Source organism: Eulemur rufifrons, chromosome 10, assembly GCF_041146395.1.
Source record: "Eulemur rufifrons isolate Redbay chromosome 10, OSU_ERuf_1, whole genome shotgun sequence".
NCBI lineage: Eukaryota > Metazoa > Chordata > Mammalia > Primates > Lemuridae > Eulemur > Eulemur rufifrons.
Window position 1 is genome coordinate 33,327,940 of NC_090992.1, and position 22,844 is coordinate 33,350,783.

The window sequence follows — 22,844 nt, forward strand, 5'->3', positions numbered from 1 at the left end:
GGGATGGGCAGTGAGGCAAATGGTTACATTCTTATGAGGGCCAGGAAAGCTACATTTTACATAAGATAAGGTGAATGTTTGAGAAGAAAAAGGGAGTAAAGAAAAATCAGTTATGTCCATATCCCTTGCAGGTAGAAGAATTATTGATCTTGTCTTGTCTCTGTTCTGCACCTGGGAAGATAAACTTGTAATCAACAGTATTAGTGTGGAATGAACAGACTTTAGTTTTAGGAGCTAGACTTAGCCTGCAGAGCTAAAGTTACAATTTGCATGTTCTTGTTTATGAAAGTCCAGCAAGGAATTTCCTTATGAATGATCTTTGTCCTCATGGATCCCTGAGTCCTCATGGATCCCTGAGGCCTTTTACCTTTCCATGGGGGATCTGGCTAAAGCACGTTGTTAGGAACAGCTATGCATTTGGAATAGGGTGTTGCATGACTCAGCCTCCAGGCTTGACTTTCCCTTTGGCCTAAGGAATTGGGGGGTAGTCGTGTGATTTTTATTTACTTTACACTATAATACCACCCAGAGATATCCACTATTTATATTTTGATATAGCTCCAACAATTATCAACTCATAATAATGTTTTTTTTAACTCACTTCTCTTTCTCCCAACTCCTCAACAAAATTATTTTGAGGCAAATCCTAGACATAATATAATTTTATCATAAATATTTTTGCATTTATCTCTAAATTTAAGGATGTTTTCAATAAATATAATGCCAATATAAATATCACTTAAAAATTAGTTCTCAATATTATCAAAAGATGATCGTTATTCAAATTTCCCTAACTATGTATTTCTTTTTTTGTAAATTGTTTTTCTTATTCCTTCAACTATTGACTGTTTATGAAGGAAGAAGATAGAAGGCAAAAATATATATATATTGTTTGTCTTTTTTATTTATCTGCCAAGCTCTTTATATATTAAGGATATTAACTAAGGTGATATTTTATTACTTATTATTGTTATTCCTCCAGGGAAAGCCATGGAGACTTCAGGATCCTTCTCCCAATCTCAAGACAGCAGTCGAGTCCACAGAGAAACAGAGGATCTAGACTGTATGTTTGCCTTCTCTGACCCTCTGGGCAAAGCTAGATGGGAGGTGGAGTCTAACTGTGAATGGGACAGAAGACCCGGCTCAGCTTATGTAGCACAGTGGCTCAAATAAAGTTGAAATAGGGAAGTAGTGATTTTACATACATGCACAAACACATAGATGCTTAGTGCAGTCTGTTCCCAAGCCCCTTCTAGCTGTGGGGACCCTCAGTTGCTCCCCAAACCTCATGAAGTCTCTAGGGGCTTGAGCTGGCACTCGGGAGAATCTCCAGAAGGTGGGAAGGGTTCTCTGTGGCCTCAGAATGAGGGATGGGAACGTCTGGGGCTTGATCAGATCCCATCTTCCCAATAACTTACAGAGAATCCGAAATTGGCAACTACTCCACAGAGTCTAGCACTTTCTGGGCAGGGCAGGATGCTTAAAATCCCCTTTTCTGAGGTCCATATTCAGGGGAATTTCTGCCTTGGGCCTTCTTGAGCCCCTGGGATCTCTGACAGCCTTGGTCTCCGAGAGATAGTTCAGTCTCCTGTCTCTCCAGATCCAAGTAGAACCCTTGGGAGGTTTCGGTGGTGCCTGGGGTGGGAAGAGAGAGAAACGCTCATCTGTTGCCTACGTGTGCCTCACAGATGCAGAGACAGATTTGCATAAGCAAGATGAGAAGGCCGGACTCTTATCCCAAAAACCGTATGAGAGAGACAAGTCTTCTTCATCCTCCTCTTCTTCATCCTCCTCCTCCTCCTCCTCCTCCTCCTCAGGTAGAGCAAAGATTTAAAAATGTGTGTGTGTGTGTGTGTGTGTGTATGTGTCACAATATTATTCAGGAAAAATATTTACATGGAAAAAATCCCGCATACTTCAGGCAATTGAAGTACTTGATACTTCAGTGCTGTTTCCCACGCTCCCTGCCTGCTAGAGCCCGTGTCTCTGTACACACACTTGTAGTACACAGTTATCACCGATCATATAGGCAGTTTTGTCTTCCGTTTGAAGGTTTTTGCCATGTTATCCTAAGCATTTTGCCATGTTATTCTGTAATATCTTTGCAGCTAATTTTAATGCTTGCCAACCAGCCCCTCAAGTGGCTGCATCGTGTGTAAAGCAATGTTTAAGTTTATTAGGGGTACTCTAATGCGGTAGCCAAAGCGTGCATTGTAGGTTCAAATCCTGTCTTTGCCACTAACTAGTTTTGTGTTCTTGGGTAAACTGCTTAACCCCTGTATGCCTCAGTGTCCCCATCTATAATATGAGGGTGATAACAATAGTTAACACCTCGTAGGTATTGTGAAGATTAAATTTGTCATACAGGCCAAGTCTTAGCACCTAGCACACAGTAAAAGCTCTAAAAATAGCTGCTACAGTTAAAATATTCCTCCTCCTAGGTTTTTCATGCTCATGAGCTTCCTTGTGCAAAACCTTTTACTTTCTGAATTTTTGTACAAATTGTGTCCCGAGTATTGATTTCCCACAAGTACTTTAGTGAGTTTAGAGGAATGACATCTCCGGTAGGGTTTTGCTTACAAATTTACCACATCATTCCCCAAGAAACAGCAGAATGTTCTTGCATTTTAATTCTTTTAATTCAAAATGTGCCCAGGTATGGTGGCTCATGCCTGTTTTCCTAGCACTCAAGGAGGCCAAGGCAGGAGGATCGCTTGATGTCAGGAGTTTGAGAATAGCCTCAGCAAGAGTGAGACCCCGTCTCTCCTAAAAATAGAAAGAAATTAGCCAGGCAACTAAAATAGAAAAAAATTAGCCGGGCATGGTGGCACACGCCTCTAGTCCCAGCTACTTGGGAGGCTGAGGCAGGAGTTTGAGGTTGTTGTGAGCTAGGCTGACGCCACTGCACTCTAGACCGGGCAACAGAGCAAGACTCCGTCTCAAAAAACAAACAACAAAAAGAACAAAATGTAAGACTGGATTTATAGCAGCAGCAGCAGTACTTACTGAGTGCTTACTATGTGCTGGGTACTGTTCCAAGCACTTGACATGTAATAACTCAGTTAAACTAATTCTCACCACAACCCATCGAGGAAGGTACTCGTATTATTTCCATTTTACAGGTAAGGAAACAGAGGCACGGAGAGGCTAACTGATCTGCTATAAGAAAGCTCGATAACCAGCCTGGGATTCCTAGTTCTTTCTGGAACCGGGGAGGCTAACCCTCCTCAACCAGAGTTCCTGTACTAGGATCTGTTTTACGTCGTGGTCTTGGGCTCAAGATCTTATTTGATAAAAGGTTCCCTGGGCAGGAAAAACAAAAAAAGCCCTGGTCTTATGTCCTCATGTTGCAAATGATGGGACCGAGGCTCCCAAAATCAATGCTTACTTCAGTAGAGGAGAGAGAGTGGTGGGTAGGTCCAGTGGGTTTGTTCGTAGCCAGTCTCCACATAGTACTGGGGAGGAAGCCACCTCCCCATTTAAGAACAAAAACCAAAACCTCCTACAAGATTTAGCTCTGGAGGAAGAGCTTCCAGGTGCAGGGGGACCGATGCCTGTCCCTTTGTGTCTCCTCCCTGGGCAGGAGGGAATGTCTGTCCTCTGGGGTGCTCAAGGGGTGCTGCTCCCCTGCAAATGCTCTTCCCCCGGTGTGGCCAGGAGCCCCTCCCCTGGAGTGTCCGCGGCATACATGGCACTGGCCGGAATTAGCAGAACTGAATGCTAAGAGAAAGCAACAGGGAAATAAGCTCAGAGTCCTGGAAGCACAGGGACAGACTGACATTCAGGGTCCTGGTCCTTGCTCCTTCCATGGCTGACCTGCTGCTAGAGCCCAGACCCTGGCCCTTCTCCAGGCTCCGAGGGTGACCTGTTGCCCTAGAGGCCCCCACCTTCCTCACACGCAGGACCCCAACTCATCACCTGGCGTCAGCATCTGTCTCTCACACATGCATCTCTCACACATGCCTTTTTTTTTTTAATGTATTCTGTTATTTTTAGGTGAAGTTTAGTTTTCAATTGTAAAAGACTACACATAGGCCGGGCGCGGTGGCTCACGCCTGTAATCCTAGCACTCTGGGAGGCCGAGGTGGGCGGATCGTTTGAGCTCAGGAGTTCGAGACCAGCCTGAGCAAGAGCGAGACCCCACCTCTACTAAAAATAGAAAGAAATTATATGGACAGCTAAAAATATATATAGAAAAAATTAGCCGGGCATGGTGGCGCATGCCTGTAGTCCCAGCTACTCGGGAGGCTGAGACAGGAGGATCGCTTGAGCTCAGGAACTTGAGGTTGCTGTGAGCTAGGCTGACGCCACGGCATTCACTCTAGCCTGGGCAACAGAGTGAGACTCTGTCTCAAAAAAAAAAAAAAAAAAAAAAAAAAAAAAGTATAAAAGACTACACATAGGCACACTGTAGAAAATATAGAGCATACAGGGAAACAGAAAGAAGAAAAAAATGACCCTTTGCTCTGTCGCCCAGAGATAGCCACCAAAGATATGCTATGGATTCCCTTACATTTATTCAATAGATATTTACTGAGCACCAGCTGTGAGCCAGCCTTTGCAGTGGGTACTCAGGACAGTAGCGATGAATAGTGAGTCTTTCTGCCATGGTTAATTTTTTTTTAATTTATAAAGAGAAGTTTATTTAGCTCACAGTTCTGCAGGATGGGTAATTTTTCAAATAATTGAATTAGAGAGCATGGACAAAAATTATCTTCATTTTAAATAGCATGTATTCTATATCTCTTATAAAAATGTATATTATGAATATATCATAGAGAATGCTAAAATAATGTTCGCTCACAAGTTGGTGAAAGCTGTCCCTGGCTGTTAGAATTTGGAGTGATTTTTGCTTTCTTTATTTTCTGTACTGTTTATTTTGCAACATGCATTATCTTTGTAGCGATAAAAAAAGCTCTTTTTTTGCATTGAGGAATATTGTAAAATATAGAAAAGAAGAAAACAGAAGTCACCCCAAATCCTCTCTCCTGAAATAAATACCACTGGTGTTATTTTGACATGCTTCCTGATCCCTCTTCCTCTGCGTCCAGTTAAGATCACACATGTGCTGCTCTTTAAGCACACTCAACTTGGTTTTCTGGAATTGTTTTTATTTATCCTGGTTGACCACGAGGTCCCCAAGCATATTGAAGAAGACTCAACACTCCTGGGGCCATCTTGGTCGTCCTGAGGAAAGGGGAGTCCTCTGGACCTGGACAGAAACTCCTAGACCTGAGTTCTTGGGATGCCGACTGGCCCAACAGCACAAATGACTCAGTCATTCTTCAAGTCCCAAGCAAGCTCTTGCTCCAGGCTGAGAGGTGGAGGACCCAGGCCACGTCCTTTGGGAGCCCGAGATTGCTGGGAAGACGAGATCATGAGACCACTGGCCCTCACGTCCAGAGTCAAGCACCTACAGCTGGTGCTATAGAAACTCCAGAAGGGCAGCTTTGCCCAGTGGCAGTATCAAAGCCAATGAGGTTTATCCGAGGCATGATTATTGCTAATTGAAAACTTTTCCCAATACCCCTCCGTGACAACTTGCAAGATAGTCGGCATTGGCAATTTTTGACGGTCCCTATGGGACTGAATAAAAAAGAAAAAGAAAAAAAGAAATTCAAGAAGGGGAAAGGCAGGACCAGTGTGAGCTGGGGGAGTTGGGAAAGGCTTTCTACAGGAGGCGTGACCTCAGCTTAACCTTCACGATGAGAGAGACAAATAGGAAGGTGAGTGGGAGGTGGGTGGGAGACACAGCAAACGCCCAGAGTCAGCGTGACGTGGGGAAACAGGGATGACACAGCCCCTGCGCTTGGTGGGATGGAAACCACCTCAGTAACATGACGCCTCGCGGGACTTTGTCTTTTCTTCCTGAAAGCCTTATGAAGTAGGCAGGGCAGCTACAGAAATACTAAGCAGACACGAAACCAACAGAGCTATTAAGCGATCTGTCCAAGCTCACACGGAAAGTTGGTGGCAGATCTCCTGTCCCCCGATCCCCAAAGCAGAGCTCCTTCCAGCAATGAACGGAGTCCCAGCTTGTTCCAGGCTTGTTCCAGGCTGAGGTTCTCCTACAGCTTGCGTTTCTTCCCTGCAGAGAGCGGTGATGAGGACACGCACCCCAAAGTAACTGGAAGACGTCGACGGAGCCTGGGGGCCAGACACCCCCACAGCGACGGCTCACCCGGTAGGCAGCAGGCCTTACCACCTTTCTTGTGCCGACTCGGCTCACTGTGGAGTTTCTCGGTGGGGCTGAGCCTGTGTGGAGATGTTCTTCACAGCATTGTTTATGGTAGGGTAAAAATAGGAAATGGCAACAGCAAAACAGATAAAGGATGCTACACCCTGACCTGGTGTTAGCTCTGTTCTTCATCTGTCTCTGAAGTGAGACAGATTGTATAATTAATTCAATCTCATATATACTTTGTAAAAATCCACACATACATGGTTATAAACTCACCTGGAAGGAAAACTACCAATATGTTAATATTGGTTACCTCTGGATGGTAGAATGATGAGTGATTTTTATTTTCTCTTTTTTAAAGCATCCTATACTACAAATAATTTACAGTGAACATGTCTTATTTTTACAACCAAAAGGAAATAATTTTTGCAAGAAAATAAACCGCAAATTTTGTGGGAAGGAAAGAGAATGGGGGAAAGAACCTGAATTAATGCCTAGTACAGAACCTGGCACACAGGAGGTGATTAATAAATGCTGCCCATGAAGCTGGAGCTGAGCTCTGGGTTCCATTTCTGGACATAAAATGATTAGGGGCCGGGCGAGGTGGCTCATGTCTGTAATCCTAGCACTTTGGGAGGCCGAGGCGGGAGGATTGATTGAGCCCAGGAGTTTGAGGTTGCAGTGAGCTATGACGACACCACTGCACTCTAGCCAGGGTGACAGACTGAGACTCTGTTTAAAAAAAAAAAGATTAGGAATGCAGGTTTTGGCAACAGACCTGGTAGATTTGCCACTTACTAGCTATGTGACTTTGGGAGAATAACTTAACTTTTTGAGCCTCAGTTTCCTTATCTGTATAATGGGTGGGGTTAGGTATTAATACCTTCTTCAGAGGACTCTATGAGAAGCTAATGAAATATTAAATGTAAATTACTTAGTACAGTGTTGGTACATAGTAAGTGCTCAATAAATGAAAACTGTTATTATTGACCTTGAGCAAGGCCCCGGTCCTCGCAGGTCCCAGCTTCTTTCTCAGTAAACTGAGCATGTCACTTCTGGAGGTGCTGGGGAGGGTGTGTGTGTCAGGCGGCGTAAAGGGAAAGCACTCGAAAGGCTGCTCTGTCTCTTGAAGACCTTCCACCACTCCCCAGTGCAAGGACTGTGGTGCTTGTTAAGGTTCCAGACCCGTGAGGGGTGGCGGTGGCCCAGGGTCGCTGTGTCTGGGGAGAACTGACCAACGGGTTTGTCTCCATCAGGTGCTGCGCAAGGGGAGCCTGAGGTTTTGAAGGATGAACTTCAACTCTATGGAGGTAATTGGTTGTCCAGCAGCTTTGGAGAAAACAGAATTACACTAAGGACATCAGGGCTTAGGGCTTCGTTGGGCAGAAACAAGGTCGTGAGGGTGTTTCATGAGCTGAAAAGTCCCAGGCAAATACAGGAGATGTAGCAAGCTGAGCGGTTATAACATTGGCAGATGGGGTTGGGGGCATCTTCTACCACGATGAGACTGTGTCAAGGAAACGCTGCATTCTCTCTGAGCTATATATAACCTTGACTTGTGGATGACCTTGACAAATCACCCAACCTTTCTGGGCCTCAGCCTCCCAACCAGCAAAATGGGACATGATCAGTACCTGCCTTCTCTTGGAATACTGGGCTATTTAAGTGTTCAAGGAAAAATTAAGGATCTGTCCCTACAATACCCATTTTATGGAATCAGTGTTTCTAAGCACCCGGATTCCTACAGGGAGGAAGCATAGATAATCTGGTACTTTGAAGCGCTAGGATGAAACGGGAGAATTTCTAGGCATAAACCAGCTTGCCAAAGAACCTGACAAATGCACCAGGTAAGAAAGCCTGTTTAACTTTTTTTAATCCAACATTTCCAAAATCTATGTAGTCTCCTAACGCCTGGTAATAACCCAAGAAAAACAGCGGAAAATGCTCATGTATACACTCAGAGAAAAAGACTGACATGTTATGTGGTGTTTTATAGCGTTGTATTTGCTCATCTGAATTTTTTTTTTTTTTTTTTTTTTTTTTTTTTGAGACAGAGTCTCACTCTCTTGCCCAGGCTAGAGTGAGTGCCGTGGCGTCAGCCTAGCTCACAGCAACCTCAAACTCCTGAGCTCAAGCGATCCTCCTGTCTCAGCCTCCCGAGTAGCTGGGACTACAGGCATGCGCCACCATGCCCGGCTAATTTTTTCTATATATATTTTTAGCTGTCCATATAATTTCTTTCTATTTTTAGTAGAGATGGGGTCTCGCTCTTGCTCAGGCTGGTCTCAAACTCCTGAGCTCAAACGATCCGCCCACCTCGGCCTCCCAGAGTGCTAGGATTACAGGCGTGAGCCACCGCGCCCGGCCTGAATTTTTTTTTTTAAACAAAAATAAGTATTACTTAGTTTAGAAAAATGCTTAAATTACTCAAGTAGTTTAAGAAAGTTTTCATTGGGCATAAAATAAGAGAGAGCGTTATGTTTACATGTATTTGAAAATATTTTTTCTTATGATAAAAGTAATTCATATTCACTGTAGAAAATGTAGATGTCCTCACCTACTCGTGAATGACTCTTCCCCCACCAAGAAATTGGAGGTGCTCAGTAAATTGCATTGTTTGAGTCTCATTTCATGTTACTTTTGTCACTTTCTCTGCACTCCGGTATTGGCTGCTCTCTGGTCACTTCGCAGATAGTGTTCCCTGTTTGGCCATTGGCCCTAAGAACAGTTCTGTGTGCTGAGTGTTTGTTGCCAGGTGCTCAGCTGTGTACTGGGGCTGCCCCGAAGGACAGGAAATGTACAGGCGTGGGGGTCGGGTGGGGAGGGGGAGATCACACAGGGTCCTGCTGCCCTTGAGGGGAAGGAGATGACAGGCTAGGAGAGAGGTCACCAGGAATCTGGCGGTGAGAACACCCCGGATGGGATTATTAAGAATAGGGAACCTGCAGCCCAGGGCAGTTCTGTAGGGCTCAACTCACCCTCGGCAGCCCAGACAAGTGGCTCAGCTGTGGTGGGGGCCGTAGCTTCCGGTGTACAACACATCTTCGCTCCACCCACTCAGGGCTCCACCCACTCAGGGCTCCACCCACTCAGGGCTCCACCCACTCAGGGCTCCACCCACTCAGGGCTCCACCCACTCAGGGCTCCACCCACTCAGGGCTCCACCCACTCAAGCCACGTGGCCAGATGTCATCACCTGCGTGTGGACAGCCTTGAAGCAGGCACATTGCAAATTGGTGGCCTGTGTGTGCAGATGCATTTTATCTGGCTCAGAGTGTTTTTTAAAAATTATGATTGTGAATATATCTCCCATCCAAGTACTAACCAGGCCCGACCCTGCTTAGCTTCCGAGATCAGACGAGATCGGGCGCGTTCAGGGTGGTATGGCCGTAGACAATATATCTCATCAATTCTACATTTTTTCGCATTTGAACATCTCTGAAATCAGGATATATCTTACAATCACTATCAACTTACAACCATAATTGGCAGGGATTTTTCTTACGTAGCAGCACATAAAATAATGTGATGCCTTATAAACGATGGCATCTCTGATTTGTGGAATACAAGACTTGCCAACTTTTTTTTTATAAATGACGAAGTTTACATTAAAATCTGGTTTCTTGTGGGAACTTGGAAGACCTGGAGGGTTGGGCGGGCGTTCCCACAGCAGGTTTCCCTGGGTGGTAGCTGGTGGCTGCCCCTTTAGACGCGGCAGGAACCCTCCAGCCCGCTGCAGTCCCCACCCGGCCTACTCCAGAGGGAGGGAGAGTCTCCGAGCAGGATCCACCTTCCCTGAAGTGTGACTACTCCCCACCCAAACCATCATGGATGTGTGATCACTGGTTTTCCTCCTATGCAGATGCCCCTGGAGATTTGGTGCCCTCTGGGGAAGCAGGTGAGTGTCCAGCTGGGGGACAGGGGTCGTGGGTGTCAGGGTTGAGTCAGGTCTGGCTGTCCCCTCTCCCCCGAGGGAGCCAGCTATGGTCAGGGTGCCTGGCTGGGGCTCTGGCCCGGGCTCAGTAGGCAGGTGGTGCCGGCTGCATGAGGCAGGGAGCCAGTGGCGGTCAGACAGGGGTCTAGGCAAGAGGCAAGGAGATTCCAACCAGCCATCAACAGAGAGATAGCACGATCCCTAGGGGGCTGGAGAATTCAAGGGGGGGTTCTTTAGGTCACCTCTATCCTCCCTCAGGACGGAGGCACGGCTTAAGGACCCCAAGCTGGCCTGGACACTAACGTTAAACTTCTCATTTCCAGGACTCCGAAGGAGAGGCTCTGAGCCAGCAAGTGGTAAATACACAAGCTCAAATCAGGGCACAGGAGGTGATCTGGATTCCAGGGCATGGGACGGAAACACGGACAGCCTGAGAGGGTGGGTCAGTCCCAGTAGGGATGCTATCACCAGCCAGAGTGTCACGGCGACTCAGGAAAGAGACCTCAGTGCAGGAGAAATGGAACGGAAGGCAGGCTCAGGCCTGTGGAGGGAGGAAGGGTCGGTGGGGGTCTCAAGGACAGCACCCCCATTTCATGGTTTTACTTAACTGGTCCTGCAGTGAGCACCCTCTGACCCAGGAAGAAGCACCCAGTTCAATTCTCGGTGAGGCAGGAAGAAAAAGTCCCACCTGCTGTCCCATGCCAAAGTTGAACACTTGTCTCTGTCTTATTCCTAAGGAGAAGTGGAGGCGTCTCAGTTAAGAAGGCTGAATATAAAGAAAGATGGTAAGGAAATTGGTGTTGCAGCGCTGCTTCCTCCCGTCTGGCCCACATGTCTGTGAGTGAAAGGCAGCCCGAGGCCTAGAACATAGTAATCACAGCCCACCTCTGCCATGTGCCCTGCAGTTTGCAAATTCCTCAGCTCAGATCACCTTGAGAAGTGGGACAATGATTCCTATTTTGTAGATATGGAAACTGAGGCTCAAGGTTGGGGAGTAGCCTTACAGCTCGGGAGTGGCACAGCCTGGGCTCGAACCCTAGTCCTCTGCTCTTTCTGCTATAAGCGGAGGCACTAGGATGATAAACGCCTTCCAGGCCTCTAGGCCAGGATGGGGAGCTGCATGTGGGCCGGACTGGGGGGGCTGTGAAGCTAGATTAGACCAGACTCTAGGGAAGGAGCCAGGAGAGCTGAAGGGACCTCCTCTGCTCCAGCGCTGGGAACATCTTGCACTGTTGCAAAAGCCCCACCTTCAGAGAGCGGGGGACCTGGGGCCTCACTCGCCTCTGTCCAGCCGGGTGAACCAGGGCCACTGTTGGACTTTCCCGGGCTGTAGAACGAGGCTCGCTGGACCAAAGCCGAGATTCCCAGCGCGCAGGCTGCGGCCAAGGTGCTTCAGGACACGGCATCATGCCCCAAGGCGAGAAGGCGACTGCTCTCCGCCTGTTCTCAGGGCCCGGTCTCGGTTTGGAGCCCCGAGCCTTAGCCGAGGCCTGGCCCTCGCTCATCGCCTCCGGCCACAGAGCACAGGCGTCTCCCCGGGCAGCTCGGGCTGCCGAGAACGTCACCATCTTTTGTTTGCCTTGTGTGGATTTTTAAGTTAGGGGATCCTGGTTCTCCACTTACTGTTGTGACATAAAGTTTCTTTTAAAGTAAACGTATTTCAGGAAAAGGAATCTATTTAAAGAAAAATGTGAAGTAAATACTAGTATAGACGATCCTTGGGTTAGCATGAAGCTATGCAGGTGGTAAGTCTGAGAAAAACTGAATGAGAATGATCCCGAGGTCCCTTCCAGCTCCAACCTTACTCCGCGTCCTTACTCTGGCCTGACCTCTTCAGCCGCCAAGGCATCCCCTGATTCAACACCCCCCCCCCCCCACTGCTGGAACCCTCCCTCCACGGCCTGTGCCTGGGTTCCGTCTGCTCGCCGTGTCTCGTGCTGCCCTGCCCAAGGAGCAGGGCACGTGCACGCAGGCACAGACACACACACCCAGAGACACACGCATGTACTCACAGAGACATGCGTACATACACACAGAGACACATACATACACACGGACACATACATGTACTCACAGAGACACACATACATATACACATGTACTCATACACACACATACACACAGAGATACATGCATGTACTCACAGAGACACACACACATACAGACAGAGACACACATGTACTCACAGAGACACACGTACATACACACAGAGACACACACATGTACTCACAGAGACACAATACATACATGCACAGACATACATGCACACAGAGATACATGCATGTACTCTGTACAGAGTCTGTGTACTCTGTACAGAGACACACATATGCACACAGAGACACACGTACTCACAGAGACACACGTACATACACACAGACACATATGTACTCACAGAGACACACATACATACACACAGAGATACACACATGTAGTCACAGAGATGCACATACATACACACAGACACATACGTGCTCACAGACACACAGACACAAATACATATACACAGAGACACACATATACTCACAGAGACACACATACATACACACAGAGACACAGATACTCACAGATAGACACACATAGACACACACATACTTACAGACAGAAACACACATACACACAGATATACACAAACACTCACAGGCACAGAGAGATGCAGACACACAAACATACCTATACACACACAGACATGTACACACTTATATACACACAGAGACTCACACATACTCAGGCACACACACATATATACACACAGATACACACAGACAGACACACAGACAAATACACAGACAGACACACACATGCTCTCCTCTCATCCACGTCCTCCTGCCTCGGCTGTCTTTAAGGTTTAGCTCAAACTCATTCTTCCACCAAGTCCTCCCGGACCGCCCTGGCCATGGCAACTCCTGAATTTTTATGACATCTTGACAACTACATAAAATTCCAAGTATGGGTACATAATATTGTGCTTTCTATTCTTCAATTAATGGACATTTCAGTTGTTTCTGATTTTTCATTTTCACACTAAGCCGTCCTCCCTCTAGGCCTCTATTTGATCTTGCATTGTGTTGCTATCTCCTTTTTAAAGAAAAAAACTTATATTTCCTAAACATTTATTCACAAGATGACTGGAAAACAGATCCAGGGAGAAATTCTCTGTTGGGAATTCATTTTGCATTTCTGAAAAATTAATGAGGAAGAGAGGAGGAAAAAAAATCTCTCTCATCCACCTCACCCCAGACTTTCCATCTCTGGAGGGACCTAGGCCTGATGCTTTCTTGCACAGTGAGTCTAGTTCTGCATCATGCTCCTTTTTCCCTGAAGGGTACACTGACTTCAGAGCCAAGAATGTTCTAGAAATACTCATTTTGTTTGTACCACTGAAGCAGCACTCTGCCATCCAAGCGCCCGCCCGCCCCATGCTCCTCTTTTACTAAGGAGAACTCTGAGGCCCAGAGGGGTCAGGACACCTGTCCAAGGCCTCACAGCGCATTGGTGGCCAAACTGGACTGAACAAGGGCACATTCCCTGCAGCCTTGTTCCAGGAAACCGCCTCTGGATTGTCCTGTCTTGTGTCTGTTCCTTCCTTTCTTTTTAAAATCTCTTTTGCATCCCCTCTAATCACAGCTGCTCCACCAGGTCGAGGCCCCGGGGAAAGCAGGAAAGCCGTGCTCTCTCCCCTGACCCTCCCCATGGTGCCTGGCTAAGCGCAGGCGGCTCTTTTACAGAGCACCCCTGGGTTCCTGCCCGAGGCACAGGCCCTGCTCTGAGCTCCTCTCTAAGCCTCTGTCGAATTCTTAAACCCTCCAAGCCTGCAATGCCACTTCCAGGCGCCGGGCCCACAGAAATAGGTGCATGAGAGCACGGAGATTCTTGGGTAGTAATTTTGGTGCAGCATCGATAGGAATAGGAAAAAATCGAACACCTCTAGCTTCATCAGTGGGGGTCTAGTTCAGTTAAATCAATTAGGATAAATATATGCATCATGGAACACTGCATAGCTATCAAAAAGAACAAGGCGGACCTGTGTGCTCTGAGATGGAAGATGGTCTTGCTCTAGCAACGAGAGGGAAAAAGCAAATTATAGAGCAGCAGGGATACAGATCAGTTCCATTTATGTTTTACAAATGTGCATATATGTGCCTGGAAAACTTTGCCAATCACTGCTCACTTTTAAGGAGGGAGATTTGGGAGGGAGAATGAGGCAATGTGAAAGTTTTGACTTTGAACTTGACACATTTGCATTTTTTATTATTGTATTTAACATTCATCTGACAAATACAGTATTGAGCACCTGGGTGTGCCCGTTGCTGCTCTAGCTGCTGGGGGTCCCACAGGGGATGGGACCAACTAAAATCACTGCCCACCCTGGAGCCACATCCTGCAGTGGGCAAAGAGAGTAAACACAGAAAGGAAAATATAATGGGTTGACTAGTGACAAATGTTATGAAAATAATAAAGTGAGATAAATGGTGGTTTGGGGGGGGTGAGGTTTTTTTTCCGTCTTATTTTTTTTTTTAATTTTATTGCTTTCTAAATGTGCCTCTGTTTTCTTTCTTTCTTTTTCTTCTTCTATTTTTTTTTTTTTTTTTTTTTAATTTTTGAGACAAAGTCTCACTCTGTTGCCCAGGCTGGAGTGCAGTGCATCATCATAGCTCACTGCAACCTCCAACTCCTGGGCTCAAGTGATCCTCCCGCCTCAGCCTCCTGAGTAGCTGGGACTACAGGCATGCACCACCACAGCCAGCTAATTTTTCTATTTTTAGTAGAGACCGGGTCTCACTCTTGCTCAGGCTGGTTTCCAACTCCTGAGCTCAAGAGATCCTCCCCCCTCGGGCTCCCAGAGTGCTTGGCTTTCAGGCGTGAGCCACCGCACCTGGCCAGCATCTCCGAATAAAGTTCCATTTGAGCAGAGACTCAGTGTAATTTTAAAAAGAGAGAAAGAGCCGTCCCTTCTCTGCCTTTACAGATGAGTTTTTCCATTTCGTCCTTCTGTGCTTTGCCATCGGGGCCTTGCTGGTGTGTTACCACTATTACTCAGGTGCGCTGGGCCTTGGGGAAGGGCAGGGAGGTGGCATGGGGGGAGTTGTCCAGACCCACAGGCCAACTGTGTCCTCCCTCTGCCTTGCAGACTGGTTCATGTCCCTAGGGGTCGGCCTGCTCACCTTCGCCTCCCTGGAGACGGTCGGCATCTACTTCGGGCTGGGTAAGTCCCCTCAATTCACACGCGCGTGCGCGCGCGCGCGCGCGCGCACACACACACACACACGCAGTCTCAGAGGGGTGGTGGCTGGGCTGGCCATACTTGCTTGTCAAGGGCCAGAGAGTCACAACCTAAACATTTTTTTTTTTAATTTCCTTATGCTCATGTTTTCTTCCTGACCACTTTCAAGGTCAATGTGAGGTCATCGGCAAAACCCTGTGGAAAAAATGGGCAGGTCCATAAAAAACAACAAAAACAGTTTAAAGTGGCAAACAAGTCAAGTTTGGTGGCACATGGCTGTAGTCCCATCTACTCGGGAGGCCGAGGAGGGAAGATTGCTCGAGCCCAAGAGTTTGAGCCCAGCCTGGGCAATACAGCAAGATTACATCTCTAAAAAAAATAAAAATGAAAATGTAAAGTCGCCAACAGATAGAATTAGCCAGATGCTGAAAACAAGTTAGCTAATGGAGTTGGGAACTGAATCTGCCCAGTGAATTTCCTGCCACCGTTCTTTCTGTTCATCGTGGTGGTTGTCGGTGATAGTAACTCTGGTGCTGTTCCCTAAGCTCAACCTGCTGCCTGAAATTCCACCATTAGAGCTTTGTGTGTGCGGGTTAGGCCTCTGTCCAAGGGTGGCGGGTGGGAGGCCTGACCCCACAGCCCTGGAGGGGGCACAAACCTAACGCACCTTTCTCTTTGCTTCCGGGCAGTGTACCGCATCCACAGCGTCCTGCGTGGCTTCATCCCCCTCTTCCAGAAGTTCAGGCTGATGGGTAACTTTTAAATGCTTCCCGTGTTTGCTGTCTCTCCCTGTCAGGGTCTTCCGTTTTGAAAGAGGCTTAGCCTGTGGGAAAAGCACAGGGCCTGGAGGCAGAGCCCCGGCTTTGAGTCCCCCCTCCGCCAGTTCCCCAGTTCGCTGACCCTGGGGGAGGGGGCCCCCCGCAGCCTCTTTTAGCTTCAGTTTCCTCATCTGGAAAATGGGTGTGATGCTTTCTACTGCACAAGGGTGTTCTGAAAATCAAGTGGGAAACAGATGCCAAAGGCCTTCAGGACGAAGCCCTAGAAAGGCAGGGGAGTCTTCCTATTCTTCGCTCTTTCACGGAGCGTTACGCCACCCCAGACGCTGTCGCGACTCTGGTGGTGTTTGCCCAGTAGCACCTGGGGAGGTGGGTTTGGTCATCTTACGCTGGACGGATGAGGAAACTGCGGCTCAGAGAGGTGCGTGACTGGCCCAGAGTCAGGGCTGGAGTGGCAGGGCGAGGCTAGCTCTGTGCCCACCTCACACCGCACAACAGAGAGGCCAGGCAGCTGTGTGTCCCCTTTAATCCATTAATTAATAAAACAGAGATTAGTTACTATGACTGTGGGCCATGGAGACCTGTGGCTTCTGGGATGACTGTCTCATGCCAGCTCTGAGGGTTCTTAGGCATCTGGGGTGACGGTGGGGACGAGGCCTGGCTGCCTTCAGACCAGGTGGGGACCATCCTGCGGGCTTTGCCTTCCAGGGTTCAGGAAGACCGACTGAGGCCACTGCCAGGTGGGCAGCCGCTCGGGGCCCCAGTTTTACCACCGTTGCAACCCCTGAGCCCAAAAGGACAAGACAGTGACGTTCTGGGAGACACGCGGGAGACCAAGCCAGAGCAATAAAGAGAGCACTTTTCCTTCCATGTGGTCTGACGTTGGCACCGGCCCAGGCGGGAGTATCATTCAGGCAGCAGTGGCAGGCCACCGCCCGCCAGGATGGAAGGCAGAGGGAGGGCACCGGGCTGAGCCCGTCGCGGTACTTGAACCAGCAGGAAGATTCTGAGAGCTCGCTGCTCTCGGGAGACCGCAGGAGACCACCGGCCCTGCATGCTGTAATCTGCCTGGGCTCGTGGTTTCGCTGGAGTCCCCAGGCTAACTCGGTGGGCTCTCAGGTCCTATAGAACCATCCAGGGACAGACAGACAGTCCAGAGCCCTGAGGCACAGAGCCACCAGACTGGGTCTCCCAGGTGAACCTGATGCAGGTAAGATGTGGGGACCAAAGCCACAGCATCTGGTCATCTTCCCTGAGCCCCATCACCACCCAATGACAGCCCTGCTGCCCTGGACTCCATCAAGATTCAAATAAACATTCTCTTCTCGTCTTAAAAAGTCAGCTAAATATTCCTTTAGCTTTCTGGAGCACGAGAGCACATTTGGGGTCTCTTTGAATCTAGGTGTCTAGTCAAGGCAATACCTTGTCCTGCCAGATGAAATATAAAAGGGGATAAACGCAAAGCTCCTCACTCTAGGTCTAAGATTTCAACTGCACAGGTTCGGAGTGGGAGACAGGGCTTTGCAACCACTCTCGTGAAAAATATCTGGGGCCATAAGTATTCTCAGTTCAACAAATACCCAAGAAGTGAGATGAGGGCACAAAACAAAAACCATTGCCAACTTGGGCTGCATTAATAGAAGCATAGAGTCTAGACTGAAGGAGGTAGTAGCAAGTCCCTCTTTGCACTGGCCAGGCCACGCCAAGAGCACGTGTCAGGGCTAGACTTACACGCTAACAGCAATAGTGACAACTTAGAAAATATACAGAAGAAGAAACCAGAGTGGGAACATAAAAATGATTGAACGCCAGGTGTGGTGGCGCACACCTGGAGTCCCAGCTACTTGGGAGGCTGAGGTGAGAGGATCGCTTGAGCCCGGGAGTTCGAGTCCAGCCTGGACAACATAGTGAGACTCTGTCTCTTAAAAAAAAATTAAAAATAAACCATGATTGAAGAAATGAGAATTCTTCAACTTGTGGAAGAGAAAAGTGGGGCCTCCATTAAACTCAGAGATTCTTGGAGGACACTTCCTTAAGTGCTTCCGATGGCCCAGGGACAGTCACATGTGCTATTTGATTCAATTCGCACAGCAGCCTTGAGCTAGACAAATCATCCTCATTTTGCAGATGGAGAGACCGAGGCTCAAACGGCTTCAGTAGGTCACTCAAGTTCACACAGCAAGCCAGTGGCAGAGCTGCGGTTTGAGCCCAAGCCTAGGCGAAGTCTACCTCGTGGCGTGCTCAGTCCCTGGCCAGGCAGAGCGTCCCTGAGGGAGCTGGGGTTGTTCCCAATGTTTCCCAGACTTTGAAATTTCTCTGAATTACAGAATATTTTTTTAAAAGTGAGAGAAAGCCTGGTATGGTGGTGCATACCTGTAGTCCCAGCTACTTGGGAGGATCACTCAAGTCTAGGAGTTCAAGGCCAGCCTGGCAAAATTGTGAGACCCCCCCCCCACTCTGAAACATTAAATAAATAAAAACTTTTAAAAAGTGAGCGAACGGGGCGGGGGGGGCTGTCAATGCTTTAGTTTTCTAATTGAGGACAATAAAAACAAAAATCAACTATCAGCATCATTTTACAGAAGAAACGACAGATTTTGTAGCCAAAAAGCAGGAAAATTATCATCAGAAACAAAATGGAGTTTAAAGTGGAATAAATTAAGCTTTGTGAAAGTCTTACTGCCTGTCCTTTTTCCTCTGATCTTTTCTTTTTTTTTTTTTTTTTTTTTTGAGACAGAGTCTCACTTTGTTGCCCAGGCTAGAGTGAGTGCCGTGGCGTCAGCCTAGCTCACAGCAACCTCAAACTCCTGGGCTCAAGCGATCCTCCTGCCTCAGCCTCCCGAGTAGCTGGGACTACAGGCATGCACCACTATGCCCGGCTAATTTTTCTATATATATATTTTTTTAGTTGTCCATATAATTTTTTCTATTTTTAGTAGAGACGGGGTCTCGCTCTTGCTCAGGCTGGTCTCGAACTCCTGACCTTGAGCGATCCACCCGCCTCAGCCTCCCAGAGTGCTAGGATTACAGGCGTGAGCCACCGCGCCCGGCCCTTTTTCCTCTGATCATTGTGGTCCGATAAAAACTGTATCTTTTGTCCACCTGGATTATCGTTTTGGGAAAATTTTATCTTTTGGAAACTGCTAGACTAGAGGATTCCTGAGGATTTTTACCTTCTTTCGTTTCTGGGGTTTTCCAACCTCAGCTCCCACATCCCAAGTGACGAATGGCTCATCTCCTCCCAAAGCAATTTGTCCTACAAGAATTTTTTCCTCATGTTCTTAAGGTATTCTTTCAGAAGAATAAAGACTGACCTAAAAGTAGGGAATGAGATTTTTTTTTAATTGACAAATATTGTATGTATTTATGGTATACACATGATGTGCATCACCTCATATACTTACCAGTTTTTGATGGTGAGAGCACTTAAAATCTACTGTCTTAGCAATTTGCAAGTACACATACATTGTCAGGTCTCCTAAACTGGGACTGAGTTCTGGATGACCACGGCCGTGCTACCCTCAACCCTGAGCTGTTGGCTCAGCCCCGGCGTCAACACCTATGGCACAGAGCACGCCGGCTTCGCTCTTCATTTTCCAGGTTGTTTTGGCTGTCCCGACTCCCTTGCATTCCACACCAACTTTGGGACCAGCTTGTCAACATCTGCAAAGAAGCCAGTGGGAATTCTGATGGACGGCACTGAATCTGTAGATCAGTCTGAAGAGCAGTCTGCTTCCTTTTTAGTAATTTATTATTGTTTTTATATTTTATTTATTTATTTTTATTTCAGCATATTATGGGGGTACAAATGTTTAGGTTGCTTACATTTATTTTTGCATTTTGTTAGAAAAAAAAATTGGCCTAAATCCCAATACCCAAAATCATCCACGGTTAATATTTTGGTGTGTTTCTTGTGAGTCTTTTTTCTGCATGAGTTCATTTATTTTTGATTCTGAGCCGTTTTTACTTTCACATATAATAAGCCTCTTTTCCATTGCTGCGTACTCTGCACAAGCATCCCTTCCAGCCACTGTGTATTTCTCGACTGACCTAACAATCCCTCTGTATTTGGTAATGATATTATTAGCTGACATTTATTCAGTGCTTTCTACATGCCACGTGTGGAGCTAAGGACTTTACATTAATTGTCATTTAATCCTTGTCACAACTCCGTGAGGTAGCATCTGCCATGATCCCCGTTTGACAGATGAGAAAACTAAGACCCAGAAAGCTAGTTTCTGAGGTTTTGACTTCAAGCTGTTCTTTATAACTTATTTTCCTCTAAAAGGAGCCCGGAGTGCATAGATCAGATATTCATTAAACATATAAATAAAGCACAAAGTTTCAGGATAGAAGCATGAACTAGCTGACTTGAGAACAATGAGGTTGCATAGGAATTACGGGTTCCTATGGCCAGTTCTGGCACTGCCTGGCTGTGATTTTTGGTCAAGTCCTCCCCTCTCCCAGCCTCAGTTTCCTCATCTGTACAATGGGAGCACAATAGAGCCCACTTTGCAGTGTTGTGGCAAGGATTACATGAGATAATTTCATAAAGTCTTATACACAGACTCTGGCATGTAGTAGATGCTCAATAAATGGGAGTTATTAGATTAGAGGGGAGCACAAATCAGATGCTGTTAGGGTCAGGCAGGTAAAGTCAGTTAGATGTAGAAAAACGGGGAGCAGACAGACAGAAGGGAACTAAAGAGCCTGGACCTGATCAAAGGGAGGAGCTGCTGTCTGGCAGGGCCAGGCAGGAATACCAGCTGAGTGGTGTCAGTCAGCCAGGAAAACGGAAACCACACCAGGTATTTTAACAGAGAGAATTTTAGAGAAGGGTGTATAAAACAGGTACAGGAAGACCGAAAAGGCAAAAAGACCCACTGAAGTATCACAGGGCATAACGGAGGGAACCACCTAGGGCTGGGGGAACAAAAGAAAGAGGTTAGAGTTATTAGAACCGGGAAGCTTGGGAGAGCGCCCTGTGGAGCCGGGACCCAGACCTCCAGGGAGGGGCCCTGCCTGGCTGGGGCTGGTGTCTCTGAGGGGCTGAGGGGCTGTGAGTGCAGGGCCAGCGACGTCAGGCCTCCACTTTCTCAGCAGAAGCCCCAAATCCAGAGTTTTAAAAAACGTTGGCAACTAAATTTTTTAAAATTTCAACTCTGTTACGGAAACCAGTATGGTAGTGCCTCAAAAAGTTAAAAATAGAATTACGGTATGCTCCAGCAATTCTACTTCTGGGCATACACCCAAAAGGGGCGTGAAGAGGTAACTGCACACCCGTGTTCAGAGCTGCGTCATTCCCAACAGCTACGCGCGGGAGCAGCCCGAGCGCCCGTCAACGGGTAGGCGGATAAGCAAAAGCTGGTGTCTACATGCAGTGGGATATTATCCTCCATGAAAGCAAAGACACTTGGTACCCCCTGGATGAACCTTAAGGACATTATGTTAAGTGAAATAAGCCAGTCACAAAAGGACACATACGGTTCTGATTCCACTTATGTGAGGTCCCTAGGGTAGTCAAATTCATACAGACAAAAAGTAGCATGGTGGGTGGCGGGGCTGGGGGGAGGGAGAACAGGGAGCCAGTGTTTCACGGGGGCAGAGTTTCAACAGGGCAGATGAAGGAGCACTGGAGGAGGACGGTGATGGTTGCATCACAATGGGAATGGACTTGATGCCGCTTAAAAATGGTTAAGGTGGTAAATTTTGCTATGTGTATTTTACCACAATTTTTTCTAAATTTCACATTATTAGTGGCCAAACAAAACTAGATCTGGCCTGCAGGCCATAAGCTTACAGTCTCTTCACCGGGGGCTCTTCATCGTGTTAAGCTGCAGACGGGAGCTAGAAGTGATACATGCAGAGCGGGAGAGAAACCAGAGGAAGAACAAGGACACGATCATCGCTGTTCTACTTTTCAGTTTTTGGTAGCCCGACTGCATTGTGGGGACACAAGTTCTACCCCAGTTCTGCTGCTGGTAACCTTGGCCTCTCTGGGCCCCAGCTGTCAAAGGAGGGGCTCAGGTGAGTTAGGCTGTAGGAGCCCCTCGTGCCCTGGGAGAAAGCTCCCCAGCCCCCCACTCTCAGCTGAGGCTCTGTCTGCCCTAGGGCTCCACCTCCCTGGGGCCTGGCCCCCTGCGCTGCCCTGGGACTCTCTCCTGGCTCCTCTGCCCAGCGCTAGCCCGGGGTCTGGTTACACCTCGGGCATCAAGTGGATTCTTGGAGCCCCAATCCAATGTGTGGTCTAAAAATAAAACCTTGAATCCTGAGCCCAGGAAGCCAGGGCTGCAGGGTGGAGGGGTGAGGAGGAGAAGGCGTCTGTCTGACTGTCCTGGACTCTGGCTGGATTTCTGCTGAACACAGCGCAGGGAGCACCGCGGGAGTGAGGGTGTTTTGAGGCCACACAAGCCAGCGTGTGCTGGGAGGAAAGGAGAGAAGCTCAAAAGGATCGTGGCATTTTGATTTGGGTTAGGTAGGAGAATGTAAATTTGCAGCAATAAGTGCTTGAAAAGCAAGTAAGCATTTTTCGGGCATGTTGCTAAAGGCGTGGGTATTCTGTTGCATTTTCCCATATTTCAATTGGCTCTTTGTTAGCACCAATGACTTTAAAATGTTATCTACCGAGAGCTCGATCAATTCCATCTGTAGTTCTTCAGCCTTGGTGATATCAACTAGGTGAGGCTGAAATGCTAATTTGAGTGTGATGTCATGATTCTCAAAGTCAATGAA

At 47.5% G+C, this 22,844-nt stretch overlaps 1 protein-coding gene and 1 non-coding gene across 2 annotated transcripts; both read left to right on the forward strand.

Annotated features, from left to right (window-relative positions):
• The first annotated feature begins 990 nt into the window (after nucleotides 1–990).
• Nucleotides 991–22,296, forward strand: TMEM40 (transmembrane protein 40). Its single transcript, XM_069484009.1, has 12 exons — nucleotides 991–1,063; nucleotides 1,689–1,817; nucleotides 6,095–6,184; nucleotides 7,438–7,491; nucleotides 10,044–10,079; nucleotides 10,439–10,471; nucleotides 10,853–10,900; nucleotides 15,082–15,153; nucleotides 15,244–15,318; nucleotides 16,026–16,088; nucleotides 22,037–22,139; nucleotides 22,224–22,296. Exons 1-12 carry the CDS (start codon nucleotides 991–993, stop codon nucleotides 22,294–22,296), a joined length of 849 nt encoding a protein of 282 aa, XP_069340110.1.
• On the forward strand, nucleotides 5,447–5,586 carry LOC138393326 (U4 spliceosomal RNA). Its single transcript, XR_011235149.1, has one exon. It is a non-coding gene; the product is annotated as a U4 spliceosomal RNA (small nuclear RNA).
• Nucleotides 22,297–22,844: the final 548 nt, after the last annotated feature.

What these genes read in the sequence shown, in the direction of transcription:
- TMEM40 (XM_069484009.1), top strand. Translation starts at nt 991, where the DNA reads ATGGAGACTTCAGGATCCTTCTCCCAATCTCAAGACAGCAGTCGAGTC. An exon ending in CTCCTCCTCCTCCTCCTCAG is followed by an intron (nt 1,818 to 6,094) that starts GTAGAGCAAAGA and finishes TCTTCCCTGCAG; the next exon opens with AGAGCGGTGATGAGGACACG. An exon ending in CCAGAAGTTCAGGCTGATGG is followed by an intron (nt 16,089 to 22,036) that starts GTAACTTTTAAA and finishes TCTACTTTTCAG; the next exon opens with TTTTTGGTAGCCCGACTGCA.